The sequence below is a fragment of the Chiloscyllium plagiosum genome, chromosome 5, assembly GCF_004010195.1.
Source record: "Chiloscyllium plagiosum isolate BGI_BamShark_2017 chromosome 5, ASM401019v2, whole genome shotgun sequence".
Taxonomy (NCBI): Eukaryota; Metazoa; Chordata; class Chondrichthyes; order Orectolobiformes; family Hemiscylliidae; genus Chiloscyllium; species Chiloscyllium plagiosum.
Genome location: NC_057714.1, coordinates 52,674,121 through 52,688,901, shown reverse-complemented (window position 1 = coordinate 52,688,901; position 14,781 = coordinate 52,674,121). Strand labels below are relative to the sequence as shown.

At 41.3% G+C, this 14,781-nt stretch overlaps 1 protein-coding gene across 3 annotated transcripts in view; it reads right to left on the bottom strand.

The window, feature by feature from the left end:
• ddc (dopa decarboxylase) overlaps positions 1 to 14,781 on the bottom strand; it is a 110,812-nt gene that overhangs the window by 47,990 nt on the left and 48,041 nt on the right. For all 3 annotated transcript variants that reach the window (XM_043690111.1, XM_043690110.1, XM_043690113.1), the window contains exons 7-8: positions 12,659 to 12,725; positions 7,008 to 7,102 (exon numbers count right to left, since the gene is read on the bottom strand). In XM_043690111.1, coding sequence (XP_043546046.1) covers positions 7,008 to 7,102; positions 12,659 to 12,725 — 162 coding nt within the window. The remainder of the gene's footprint in view (positions 1 to 7,007; positions 7,103 to 12,658; positions 12,726 to 14,781) is intronic.

Below are 14,781 nucleotides of genomic sequence, written 5' to 3'. Positions count from 1 at the left end.
GTCTGATCTTTGCTTCCTCAACCTTAAGTAAGGCTCCTTCTTCCTCTTGACTAGACATTCCACATTTCTTGTCATCAAGGTTTCCTTCACCCTACCATCCCTTCCTTGCCTCAGTGGGACAAATCTATCTTGCACTCACAGCAAGTGGTCCCTAAACAACCTCCACATTTTAGTCCTGCATTTCCCTGAGAATATTTGTTCTCAATGTATGCTCCACAGTTCCAGCCTAATAGCATTGTAATTCCCCGTCCCACATCTGCTCCTATCATTCTCCATGATGACAGTAAAGGTCAGGGAGTTATGATCACCAAAATGCTCTCCCACCGAGAGATCTGACACCTGACTTGGGTCATTGCCAAGCATCAAATCCAATACAGCCTGCCCTCTAGTCGGCCTATCTCCAAACTGAGTCAGGAATCCTTCCTGGACATAGCGGACAAAGTCTGCTCCAACCAAACTATTTGCACTAAGGAGGTTCCAATGAATATTAGGGAAGTTGAAGTCTTCCAATGACAATAACCCTGTTACTTCTACACCCTTCTAAAATCTGTCTCCCAATCTGCTCCTCCACAATCAGATGGGCCAAAAGGCTGAGGAGTGACAGTTGGTGTTTAATTTAATAAGTGAGGTGCTGCACTTAATGGTGAGGTCCTGGAGAGTGTTTATAGAAATCTCACAATAAAGTGACTGCTCCTTTCCTGTTTCTGACTTCCACCTATAAAGACTCAAACTGTCCTCGATGACCTCCCTTTCTGCAGCTGTGATACTATCCCTGATTAGCAATGCCACTCCCCCACCTCTTTTACCTGCCTCCCTATTCCTTTTGAAACACCTAAACCTCAGAACATCCAATAACCATTCCTGCCCCTGTGATATCCAAATCTCCATAATGGCCACATCGTAGCTTCAAGTACTGACCCATGCTCTAAGTTCATCACCCTTATTCCTGACACTCCTTGTATTAAAATAGACACACTTCAACTGATCACACTGACTGCAACTTTGCCCTATCAACTGTCGATCCTTCCTCACACTCTCTGCACGCTGTATCTGCCTGTTCACCAGCTACCCCATCCTCTGATCCATAGATCCGGTTACCATCCCTCTGCCAAACTAGTTTAAACCCTCCCAAAGAGCTCTAACAAACCTCCTGCTCAGCATATTGGTACCCCTCCAATTCAGGTGCAACTTGGTCTCATTGAACAGGTCCCATCTTCCCCAGAAGATGTCCCAATGATCCACATAACTGAAGCCCCTCCTCCTACACCAGCTCTGCAGCCTTGTTTACGGCTGCACTCACTCTCTGTTCCTAGCCCCACTAACCCACGGCACCAGTAGCAATCCTGAGATTACTACCCTGCTTGTCCTGCCTTTTAGCTTCCAACCTAACTCTGTATATTCACTTTTCAAGTCCTCATCCCTTTTTCTAGCTTTGTCATTGGTACCAATGTATACCATGACTTCTGGCGGTTCTCCCTCCCCCTTAAGAATCCTGTAGAGTCAATCCGAGACATCTCCGACCCTGGCACCCGGGAGGCAATGTATCATTCAGGGGTCTTGTTTGCGACTACAGAATCTCCTGTCTGTTCCTCTAACCATTGAATCTCCTATCACTATCACTGTCCTATTCTCCCCCCTTCCTTTCTGAGCCACAGAGCCAGGCTCAGTGCCAGAGACCTAGCCGCTGTGGCTTTCCTGTGGTAGGTTGTGCCCCTGAACAGTATCCGAAGCAGTATACTCATTATTGAGGGAAACAGCCACAGGGGGATTCTGTACTGTCTGTCTATTCATTTTCCCTCTCCTGATGGTCACCCAGCTACCTTTATCCTGTAACTTAGTTGTGACTACCTCCCTATAACTCCTCTGTACCACCCCCTCAGCCTCCTGAATGATCTGAAGTTCATCCAGCTCCAGCTCCAGTTCCCTAACGTGGTCTGTGAGGAGCTGGAATTGGGTGCACTTTTCGCAGGTGAAGTCAGCAGGGACACATCCTGCAAGAGGAGCACGCAGCTGGCCTAGCTTCCATCCCCTCTGCTCCCTGGCTTCCTTCCCGACTGCCCCCTGGCTCGCACTCACTCGACTCCCGCTGCTGATGGATAACATCTGATGATCAGCCAGTGCAGCTTACATCCCCTGACTGAATAAAAACCTGTTGCTTGTTCCCTATGTCTAAGTAAGACCTTTCAACACTTTGCATAATATATTACTCCTTCATTTATTTCTGTACACAGTAGGTTGGAATTTTGGTAGGACGAATAAAAAAGTTGTATATTATCTAAATGGAGAGAGATTACAGAGCTCTGAGATGCAAAAGGATCTGGATGCCCTTGTGCATGAATTGCAAAGGTGAAGTTGCAGGTACAAAAAGTAATTAGGAAAGCTAATCAAATGTTATTATTTGTTGCAAGGCCTTTGAATACATAGATAGAGGGTTACACTTCAGGTATACAGGATATTGGTGAGACCACATCCAAAGTACTGTGTACAGTACTAGTCTCCTTATTTGAAGAAGGGTAGAAATACACTTGAAACAGTGAAAATACCTGGAATGGGTGGGTTGTCTTATGAATAAAGGTCATACAGGCTAAGCTTGTTTAGAAGTGTAAGAGGTGACTTGCTTACAATGTAGCAGATCCTGAGAAATCTTGATAGGGTCAATGTGGAAAAAATGTTTCCTCTTTTGCGAGATTCTAGAACTAGGGGTCACTGTTTAAAAATAAAGTGTCATCCATTTAAGACATAGATGAGGAGGATTTTCTTCTCTCACAGAGGTCTGTATGTGTTTGGAATCCTCTCCCTCAAAATGTGGTGGTAGCAGAGCCTTGAATATTTTTTAAGGCAAATGTAGATAAATTCTTGATAGTGAAGGGTGGAGGTAGGGATGCAGAAGATTATCATGGTTGGCAGGAATGTGGAGTAATCAGATCAGCCAGGAACAATTTGAAAGGTGGAGCAGGATTGAGTGATAAATGATCTACTCCTGCCTCTAATTTGTGCATTTAATATTCATTTGCTTTATGTTATGCTTTAAGCCAACATTTTGCATGCACGCCCAGATAACAGTCTGGAATATCTCAGGATTTGGGTATGTGCGCATACATTGTCTTTGAGACTACTTGCTCCATATCCCTAAGTAAAGATCTTCCATTCCCTATGTACTGTAACACTTCTTTATTAACATATGTACGTAGCAAGTTCTCAAATACAGCTCGCTAGATGTAATGTCTAAGATCTCTGTATTCACATTCTCATTTTAGACTGATATCAGAGTCATGTGGTCAATTGCATCATGATTATTTAAATGATTGCCATTATATCACAGACACCAGGCTAAATAAAACAACTTAGGGTTCTAGTATATATTGTCATAGAGACCTAGAGCACAAAAAAAAGGCCTTTCGGCACCAGGTGAAAACAATCACCTTTCTATTCTAGTCCCATTTTCCAATGCTTGGCCCACAGCCTTCTATGCTTTGACATCATAGGTGCACATCTAAATACTTTTTAAATATTATGAGGGTATCTGCATCTACTGAGTGAGTTCCAAATTCGCACCATCTTCTGGGTGAACATTTTTTTCCTCCCATCTGCTCTAAATTTCTTGCCTGTTATCTTCAATCTCTGCCCCGGATCAATGACCACACCATCAAGGGAACAGTTTCTTCCTGTCTACCCTACCGATGCCTCTAATAATTTTGTACATCTCAATGTCAGCCCTGTTACATTTTCTCTGCTCTAAGGAAAAGAACCCAAGTCTATCCAATCTCTCTTCCTAACTAAAACTCTCTAGTCCAGGAAACAGCCTGGTAAATTTTATCTGCACCCTTTCCAGTGTTATCACATTCCTCCAATAATGTATATTCCAGAACTGTACACAATACTCCAGCTTCAGCTTAACCACTGTTTCATACAGTTCCAGCATCAGCTCTCAGTTTTTAAACTTTGTGCCTTGCTTAATAAAGGCAAGTACCCCATATGGCTTCTTAACAACTTTATCTATCTGCCCTGCTACCTTGAAAGGCTGAAGGACGTGAACATAAAGGTCTTTCTGATTCTCAGGCTTCCCAGGGTCCTACTATTCTTCATTGTATTCCCTTGCCTTGTTTATCTTGCTAATGTGCATCAACTCACAAATCCAGACTTGCATTCCATTTGACACTGATCAGCCAATCTGACCAGTCTGTCGATACTGTCCTGTAATATAAGGCTATCCTCCTCCTTGTTTACATCCTCATCAGTTTATGTATCATCCACAAACTTACTGATCAACCCTTATACATTCAAGTCTAAATCATTTATATACCACAAACAGCCAGTGCCAACACTGATCTATGCAGAGCCCCAGTGGTTTCCAGTCACAAAACAACCCCTCAACCATCATCCCCCGATTCTCGCCACTCAGCTGAACCTGTATCCATTTGACAAATTTCCTTGGATCCCATGAGCTCTTACCTTCTGATGAAAAAGAAGAACTTAGAAAAAATACAAAGTGGGAGAAATTCTCGAGCCTGGTAGGTACCAACTCCAATTTATGGGTTAATAGGTGAGTGGGTATCTTAGATATGTCCCTTGTAACATGAATGATGGCCAGCTACATGTGAATCAAGGGATCTTTTCCTGATTGTATACGTTATCATTTTCTACAGCAATCTATGAAAGTAATTGTTCATGAACTCAAAAGTAGGAAGCTATTTAAGCTTGATCACCAGCTTACATATTAACTTCTAATGTATCCTATGAGTTTTATTTCAATCCTTCCCCATGTCTGCTCAGGTGATAGAAATTTTTACAAACAAATGAATTAAACTTCCAGAATCATTCACTTCTCCATGGACCACCTCTGTTAAACCAGTTGATAGAGAAACAACACATGAATCATTTCAGTATTTTCTTTAACATCTCCAACAGTAATATTTAAACTATAATTAAAGACTTGTGAATAATAGCTTTGTGTTACTTAGTTACTTTTAGACCTTTTCCTCTCCCATTTTTACTGATGGAATAATGTCCATTGTCTGCATATGATTTGTATTTCTGGCTTCAACCTGCATCAAATGTTAAATTTGATCTCTCTCTCTGCACCTTCTCTGCAGCTGTAACATTGTATTCTGCACTCTGTTCTGCTATTCCATTGCACTTTGTATGGTACTATCTGCCTAACAGCGGTAGTGCTTATTTTTCCCCAGCACCCATGTCATGTGTGTGCAGGTGTAGGACACAGTGAAGAACAATAAGTGTGTAAATCTTTCTTTATATTCCACCACCAGGAAGAAAGAAACACCCTAATGGCCAGTGACAAGCAATGCCCTTCTCAAAGGGCAATGCTGTATGATCAAAAAAATGAAGGGGATTAAATCAAAATAGAGTTGGAGGGGGAAATAAAACACTTCACTCCCCTCAGTGCCACCTCTCTCTGAACAGCTCAAGGGTGTTGGTGGACACTGCGTGCTCTTTCTCCAGGGACACAGGGCTCAAATATAACTACAGAAGAGGGGCAGGCAATCGGCCCTAATGACCTCCTACACTGCCCGCTGACTGGACCTGTTTATGGCCAGTTTGGCCAGGCCCAGGAGCAGACCCGCGAGGAGATCCTCTAACCTACCCCCACACCTTCCCCCTTCAAACTGGGTACCCAAAGGTTAGGAGCGTGTGGCTGATGTGCAACCAAAAACAGAGATGAAGGTTTGTAAGAAAATCAAAAAAGGAGAGCAAAGGCCCACACAATATGTACACAGAAGGCCCACTGAAGCCACAGCACCACAGAACAAGCAGTTGGGCTGGGAGTCCATGAACCAATGTAATCTGTGGTGGATGAGGGAAAGGAGGTGGATGGTATGCAGTAGCAGTCTGTACACGATCTGCCGTTTTATGTCCCTAAAAGGGGGCAAAACACAAACTCCAAAGGTGGCTCAAATTGTGGGGCACAGGTTCCTGTGAAATTCCATCCGGGCAGGGGTTCACGCAGACGGGATTCCACAGCATACCTGAGCATCCTCCAATTGGTGCACTATGTCGATCCGAGCACTGCCGTTTTAAGGTGTTGAATGGCAGTGGCCACGAACTGGACTTCTACTGCCGCCCTGTGGCAAAGTCCAGCCCAGGCCCCCACCACCCAGCACGTCCCCACCCCTGGTCACCCTCGCCGCCACGGCCCTCCCCTCCGACAGCCACTTGAACCCGCGAGTACGGAAATGCGGATTCCTGAGCAATGGCTGCCCAATGACATCTGCTACTTCTGCCGGAGGGAAGGCGCGATGCAATTCAACCATGTTGCAGACAGTGATCAGGTCCTGGTAAAAGACAGGCAGTTGCCTGAAAGTGACCTCCAAATCCATCACGGTCAATGAACAGGAGCTGCGTGTCATAGTTGAGGTTACATACCTGGCGGAAAAAATACGTCGCCAGAGCCCACCACCTAGGAGGAGGCTCAACGTAAAGGTATCGCTGCCAGGTCTGAAAGGGGAAAGTCACCACCTTGGTGCGAAGACACACCAGCAACTGACCGCCCTCCTCAATAGGAAGTCTTAGAACCTGTGCCACGACCAGTGCATCTTTTTATCCCAGAAGAAGTGAACCAACGTTCTCTGGATGTCAGCAACAAAACCAGGAGGAGGGATCAAAGGGACCAGCCGGTACCACAGCATGGCAGCCATGAGTTAGTTTATGACCAGCACTCAACTCCTGTAAAACTGCACTTGAAGCAGTCCTGTCCACTGGCTTAGGCTAGCTGAGACTTTGGCCTCCAGCTCCTGCCAGTTCACCGGCCAGGATTCCTCTGCTGGCCTGAGGTACACATCAACTGTGTCTCGATACATGTTTCAACGATAAATCAATCAATTAGTCAATCATTTTAATTTGGATATATAATATATTCAATCCACCTTAGCCAATTTATGAATTTCCCTCGCAGAAATGCAAGTAACATCAGCAAATACTACCTTTTCCAAAAATACGCTCCAAGTGAGTTGCGTCGAGTTAGAATACTGCATTAAAACTGTCAACTTTACCTCCACTCCATTTAAAAGAGGTCTGAACTCTGGACAGATAAAAGCACTTCCTGCGTAGGCAGCGTCAATGTGCATCCATATATTTTCAGAAGTGCCTGAAATATTACACATAAAATCAATCACATTTTATGCTTCATTAAGTGATCAACAGAAGCAAGGAAAACAAAGGAACTGAAGGAGAGTAAACATTCTAAGGGAAAATGTTGACATTGGCCGAATATGAATCTTATGATGACTAAAAAGAATCCAACAATACAATGGAAAAAGACAAATCTTGATACTGTAAGGATGAAAAGAAACTTTGATAACCACAAGGAGGTTAATGTCAGTGCTCAAGCTAAGATCAGATTGTTCTTTGAAAATGTAATTACATAAACATGCTTCATTAGTGAACGGATATTGTAATTGGTCAAGTGTATAAATATTATAATTGGTTGAATACAATAATGTGAAACAAATTAAGTAACCAGAACTAGTGGTTGTAATTGGATATTGATAATCATGAAACAAGTGTACCCACTGTATTCTGATTTTATGATTTTGATTTTTCCTCTTGTATCTCTGGTTAAGAGTCTTCATGATCTACATTACAGTTTATTTTATTTCAATATTCTAACTCTTCAATATTTTTCCCTGTTTCCTGCTAATTTGACCATTTAAAGGCTAGCTTAGTGCTACATTGGCTTTGACAGCTTTCTTAATGTTGGCTGCTGCTTTCACAGAGATTGACAGGTTCTGTGAGCTTTTAAACTGCTGAATATTTAAAGATCCAGTTGGAACAGTAACTAGATTATTTTTCCCTTCCTTCTTCTCCTTGGGCGGCTGTGGCTTTTGCAGAGCAAGATTTCTTTAGGCTAGCACCATCTGATCGAAATTTGCACTGATATTCAGCAGACATGTTGTATGACATATCTGGGATATCTTGGAAAGATTTGCTGTTGCCAGTTGTTCTTAATGTTATCAGTCAGTGCAGTTGTTGTCACATGGGGAAGAAAGATTTTTCAATTTCTTAGGAGAAGTAGCTCAGTCTTGATAAACATATAATGTTCTCAAGTTCAGTAATGTCCTTTTGAAAGCAAATATGGCAGTCAATGTACAAAGAACTAGGTTCCACAAACAGAAATAACTGACCAAATAATCTGTCATCGCTTGCTTACATCACTGGATAACTATTGTCACTGAGATCGAGAACTTCCTCTTATTTTTGTTCAGTGGGATCAAAATAGGATAGAGGGCCTTGGTTTAGCATTATACATAAAGATGGCATTTTCAAGAATGTTGTACCATTTCAGTGCTGCACTGAATTATCAGCTTAGATTATTATGCTTACATTTCTGATATAGGGTGTGAACTTGTCAACATCTGCCTGAGTATGAGAGCATTAGAATGGGACCAAGTTAACATTTAACTCCTGTAAATTATCACAGCAAAATGTTGAAATATTGGCAAAGCATTTGGTGCAGCTATTGGATCAAAAGAGTTGACACTGCAGTAGCTCTTTTTAAACAGCTTGGGAGATAGGGAATAGAATGGTTATGGGTTTTTTTGGATCAAAGAAAGGTTTATAAGAGTATCCAAATAGTGTGTGTTTGGACCCCTAATTTTCCTGATATATATTAATGACAAAGACATTGGTGTATGTGGCACAATTTCAAAACTTTCAAATGATACAAAACTTACAGGTATTGTGAACTGTGAGAATAGTAGTACAGATCTTCAAAGCTCATAGGCAGGCTGGGCAGTCAGTGAAAAATGTAATTTAATACAGATACATGTTAATGATCCATTTTGCTATAAAGAACCTGGAGGAACAATTTAAAATAAAGTGTATCATTAAAGGTGAGGGGCTGCAGGAGAGTGCAGAGGCTAGGGAGGGGCTGGGTATGGAGTTAGTACCTGATCTCTACAAAGACTTTGCCTCTGTGGGTAAAGTTTACTCAGAAAGAACAGGGGGGGGAAGGACAAGAAGTTATAATTTTGACAGATACTGAATCTAACCAGTCACTAATAGTAAGGGATGAGTGAATATGCACTCTTTCTGATCTGTTACCTCAGAGTGTGGTAATCTGTGAGATAGATGGTCAGAAATTGGCCCTCCAATCTGATCTTACTCAAGACTGGGGAAGTTACAATGGGAGTGATTGATAGTGTGCCAGTTCCAGGAATTCATTTTATTCTTGGGAATGATTTGGCAGGATCCAAGGTGGGAGTGACACCCCTTGTTGTGGAGAAAGCCCATGGAAGACCAAGAAACTGAGGAGTTAAAACAGAAATATCCTGGTATTTTCCCAGACTGTGTGGTGACCAGATCTCACTATCATAAGTCACTCCACAAAGCAACAAGAGAAAAATGAAGTTGAGGTTCAGTTAGTGGATACCCTGTTTGACGTAATGATGCAGGAAAAACCTGAATAGGCAGAGGGTCAGACAGAAGTGTTTAGTCCTGAAAAGCTAAGGGACTTGCAACAGCAAGACAAGATATATGTGTACTCCAAAAAGGAGTGAGAGCATATTATTATCTGAAAGATAGAATCCTGAGATGGAAATAGAGAACCACAGGTTAGTGCAGAGAAGAAATGGGCCAACGTGCACCAGATTACGTCGCCGGTAGCATACAGACAGGAAGTGTTACGGGTAGCACATGAACTACCAGTAGGTCATCTAGGGGTACGAAAGACTCAGGTAAAGGTACAAAAAAATTTTTATTGGCCTGGAATGCACAACAATGTGATTGTCATACATGCCAAATGGTAGGTAAGCCACAGGTGGTAGTAAAACCAGCACCTTTGCTGCCAATTCCCACATTTGAAGAACCTTTCACGCAGGTTATAATTGATTGTGTAGGTCCCCTCCTGAGAACTAAAAGTAGGAACCAGTACTTGTTGACCATAATGGATGCATCTACCAGATTTCTGGAGGCAATTCCATCGTGAAGTATCAAGGCAAAAAAGGTGGTAGAGGAGTTAGTAGCATTCTTCACAAGGTATGAGCTACTCAGAGAGATTCAGGTGGACCAAGAGTCAAATCTTACTGCTAGGCTGTTTGAGGAGGTCACAGATAACTTAGGTGTACAGCACTCTAAATCCAGTGTGTATCATCCTGAATCCCAGGGAGCTTTAGAAAGGTGGCATCAGACTTTGAAGACCATGTTGAGACCATACTGTCAGGATTACCGAATGTTGGGGATAAAGGTATCCCATTCGTATTGTTTGCCATTAGAGATGCCTCAAATGAATCTACTCAGTTCACTTCCTTCAAGTTAATATTCCGTCATGAAGTGAGAGGCCCTTTGAAATGAATTGAAGAAAAACTGACAGAACCAAAGTCGGAGATCTCACATTATGTATCGGAGGTGAGGGAGAGACTAAATCGAGTAGGTGAGTTAGCTAAACAGCATTTAAAGAGGGCCCTGTGTAGAATGAAGTAGGTGACAGATAAAAGTTCTGAGACTCGGATGTTTTTCCCTATCAAATTGAGAAAAAGTTGAGTCAGGTGAACTATCTAGTAAAGATGCCAGATAGAAAAGAAAGGTATCAGGTATGTCATGTGAACATATTGAAACTGTATTATACTAGAGAGAAAGAACTGGAGAAACAGGTGTTAGTTACTACCCTGCAGACTGAGGAATCAAATCCAGATGATATGAATTTGATGTGCCTCAAAATAGATTAAAAAATAAAGAAGTCCTTGAGGAGTGGGATAGGTTAGTAAGCTATCTGTCTCAAGAGCATAGAGTGCTGATGAAAGAATTGTTACTGCAGCATAAGGACATATGTAAGAATCTTTATACTTTAATAAATAAAGTTGTTAATTTTTCCTTTAAATAGTTCTTGGCCTCTCAAATTTTCACAGATTATTGTACAGGATAAATCTTTTCTGTGCTGCTGATTTAAATTAAGCAGGAGAGTTTACCCCGTGTCGTAACAGCACCAAGGAACTTTAGCATTACTGATGTCAATGTAAGATGATGATTCAACTCTGGACATCTTGCAGGCAATGTGCAAGCTTCTTTCCAGCCAGCAACTTCACGACAGACAGAGTCTGATGCAGGCTGCCAACTCATTTCTGCTCTCTCTTTGGAGATGAAATGGCCTTACTTAGAACCCCACAATTGTGTATTTAAGGGATCCAACAATTTCAAACTATAATAATGTGTCAAAGACAGGAATTTCAGGTGCTGAGAACCCATGCGATGAACTAAATTGAAGGTCAGTAAACTAATAGAGTAGCTTTACCTTTCCCATTTGGGTATCCATTGTGAGGTGAAGAGTTAACTGTTAAAAGGTTGGTGTCTACTTTAACATGATAAGTTTCTAGATTTTCCTTTGTCCAGAACAGGGTAAAGGCAGATAATTTGCCTCTAAGCCCTTTGTGTCAGATTTTAAATGCTTATACAATCAAAGGGGTCCAGAAGCTTCTGGAAGTATGACCATGTGATTATTCTTCGCCACTTTTTGAGTCCATCAAGATTATCCATATTTGTAAATAAGACAAAAATTAAACATGGAACTATAGAAGGGAAGACAGTTTTCTTTGGAATATTTCTTCATGCCACCTGGCCTTGACATTTTCCTCATGGTGGTAAGCTCTCCCTATTCAGTCAAAATGCATATGAAGAAGTCAGTGATCGCCCTTATTAGAATATTTGAGTGATTGAACTGGGTGGTCTTGCTGACAGCAAAATCCCATGGTAGCAAAATGCCCACTCCCAACATCTTCCCTTGCCATTTTAATAGACCTCCCTAATCTAAGCCTATTACCACTGGGCTGAGTAAAGATTGGCCCATAGTCATTTCCTAAGAACAGATTTGAAAATATCATGTATTAGAAAATCATAGATGAAAAGAAATGCATCATCTATGTGTATAGGGCTTATGTGAGAACATCTGTTAGTGCCTTATTCTTGCCACAGATAAAAGATGACACCTCTAGCACTTGAAGATTGGCATATGACACAGTACCATCAAAGAAAATAAGCTTGTTATTGTGTTTATAAAGATCATAATTTGGTGTTATCAACTTTATTCTCCAACTTAAACTGCACATCAAGTTCATAGTGAAAAGCGATGACATCTTGCTGCAAGTTCAGCTAGAAAGGTGCCCCCTGTATGTATATTTAACTTAGCATTGTCACCCTTCCTTCTCTGTTCCCAGTTTAGGCCATTGGAGTAACTCTGTTGATGCACTGTCACCACCATGCTTCCATGCATGTTGGCTTTTTCACTGTTCTCAATTCAAGGATAGTTCTGTCCTCTTCCAGATCTGAAGACTGGATGAAGGGACTTTACCCTCACTTCTTTAACTTTTATCAACTGAAAAGCTGGTGCCAACACAATCCTGATCAAACCAGCATTCTTTGCTCAGTATTGGGGCTGCCATAATATATAATTTAGTTAAACTACATGAGATGTAAAATTGGTTTGATAGCTCTGAAATACATACTTAGTTGATGCACAATGATAACTGGGAGTCAAATATTAACCAGGTATCTTAAACCTTGAGCAGCAGTTATACATTTGTCCTTCTTGTCAAGGTAGGAGTAATGAAGTATAACAGGTCAGAGAGTCGAAAAGAAAATTAATTCAAAGACTTTATCCTTTATTGGGGTTAACACAATAAATATAGAGTAAATAAATTTAAAATATACTTACATAGCGGTCCAAGTTCCACAATGTTATCAAATGCACAGGAGGAAGTGGTGCCAAGTGTTGCACAAAGCTGGTGTACATAAAGAGCAAACATTACAAAAGGTGAGCTGACTTCAGCATTCATTCACTTTCAGTTTAGTCAATTAGGAGCAAAGCCTATCACTTTCAGCTGACTACCGTTTGGTAGTATTTAAGATTTCATGCTTCTAATGTTCTATGAAATTTGGGTTGATTATTTTCCAATGTTGCGCTTCTGAGAAAGTCAGGAACATAGGACCAGGAGTAGGCCATTCAGCCCCTCAAGCCGATTCCATCATTTAATGGCTGATGTGTGGCCTAATTTCATACACCTGACTTTGGCCCATAACCCTTAACACCTTCTACTTATAAACATTTATCTATCTCAGATTTCAAATTAACAACTGATCCTGCATCTATTGTCATTTATTGAACACAGCTCCAAACACCTTTGTGTGTAAAGTGCTTCTCAATATCTCTCCTGAATGGTTTGGCCCTAATTCTCAGACTATGACCCCTTGTCCTAGGATTCCCAGCCAGTGGAAATAGTTCATTTTTATTTACCCTGTCTTTTCCTATTAATATCTTGAAGGCATTTGCATCAGATTACCCCTTAACTTTCTAAATTCCAGCAAAAACAGGCCTAATTTGCACAATCTTTCCTCATAACATAGGCCCTGAAGTCCAGGTGCCATTCTTATAAACCCACATTGTACTCCCTCCAAGGTCAATCTATCCTTCCCAAGGTGTGGTGCATAGATCTGCTCACAGTACTCCAAGTGGGGTCTAACCATGGTTTTGTATATCTGCAAAATAACTTCTGCATCCTTGTACTCTGTCCCTGTAGACATAAAGAACAGCATTCCATTTCTTGATTATTTTCTACACCTGAGAAAAAGTAAATATTCAACATGTCTGCCAATTCCCCATAGTCATTGACAATATCCCTACTTTCAGGCTTTTGTCGGCTAAAATTGTCTGTAGCCATTTGCTTTCCTTAACGTAATTATAAAATTCCTTCTTTGATTTTGTTGTCCCTGGCAAATTTCCTTTCACAATCCTTTTTTGTCACTCATTTAAATTGCTTTGCTGGTCTTTGTATCTTTTCCATTCAGCAGAATGCGTGCTGTTTTTTTGTTTGCATTTTTGTAAGCCCTTTCTTTTAGTTTTATACTGTCTCTTATCTCTTTAATTGTCCAAGGCTTTTTTTTTCTGTGAAGAGGAGTTTACCCTCTCAGGTGAATAAATTCATTTTGTATTGTGTTAAATATTTCCTTAAACATCTTCCACTTTTCTTCAATTGTTTTACCAATAACAGTCTCTGTCTCATCTTACTAAAGTCAACTTTGTATGAGAGTTGTCACCTGCTGAGTTCAAACTTTGAAATTTCACACTATAAAATAAGAAAATATTGTTCCTAATTGGTTTCATGGGACAAATTCCAAGATTAGGTTCAAATGCAACAGACTGAGTGGAAAAATACCATGGGTGATTTGGCGATGGTAAAAAAAGTTCAATTGTGTGTAAGAGTTGATTTGAAAATTTTTTTAAAAGTGAAGATTTTCAGTAGTGGTTTCATGGTTCAGGTTTTATGTCCCAATGTCCAAAGATTGTGAGTAGTTTTGGTCATATCTAACGAAGGAGGTGCTGGCCTTAGAAAGGGTCCAGAGGAGGTTCACAAGTGTAATCCTGGGGATGAAGAACTTGTCACATGAGGAGCAATTGAGGTCTCTGGGTCTGCAATCTGGAGTTTCAAAGGTTAAAAATCAAACGACATCAGGTTATAGGAGAAAGTGAGGTCTGCAGATGCTGGAGATCAGAGCTGAAAATGTGTTGCTGGAAAAGCGCAGCAGGTCAGGCAGCATCCAGGGAACAGGAGAATCGACGTTTCGTGCATAAGCCCTTCTTCAAGAATGAGGAAAGTTTTTCCAGTAGACTAAGATAAAAGGTAGGGAGGAGGGACTTGGGGGAGGGGCGTCGGAAAGCGATAGGTGGAAAGAGGTCAAGGTGAGGGTGATAGGTCAGACTGGGGTGGGTGCGGAGAGGTCAGGAAGAAGATTGCAGTTTAGGAAGGCGGTGCTGAGTTCGATGGATTTGACTGAGACAAG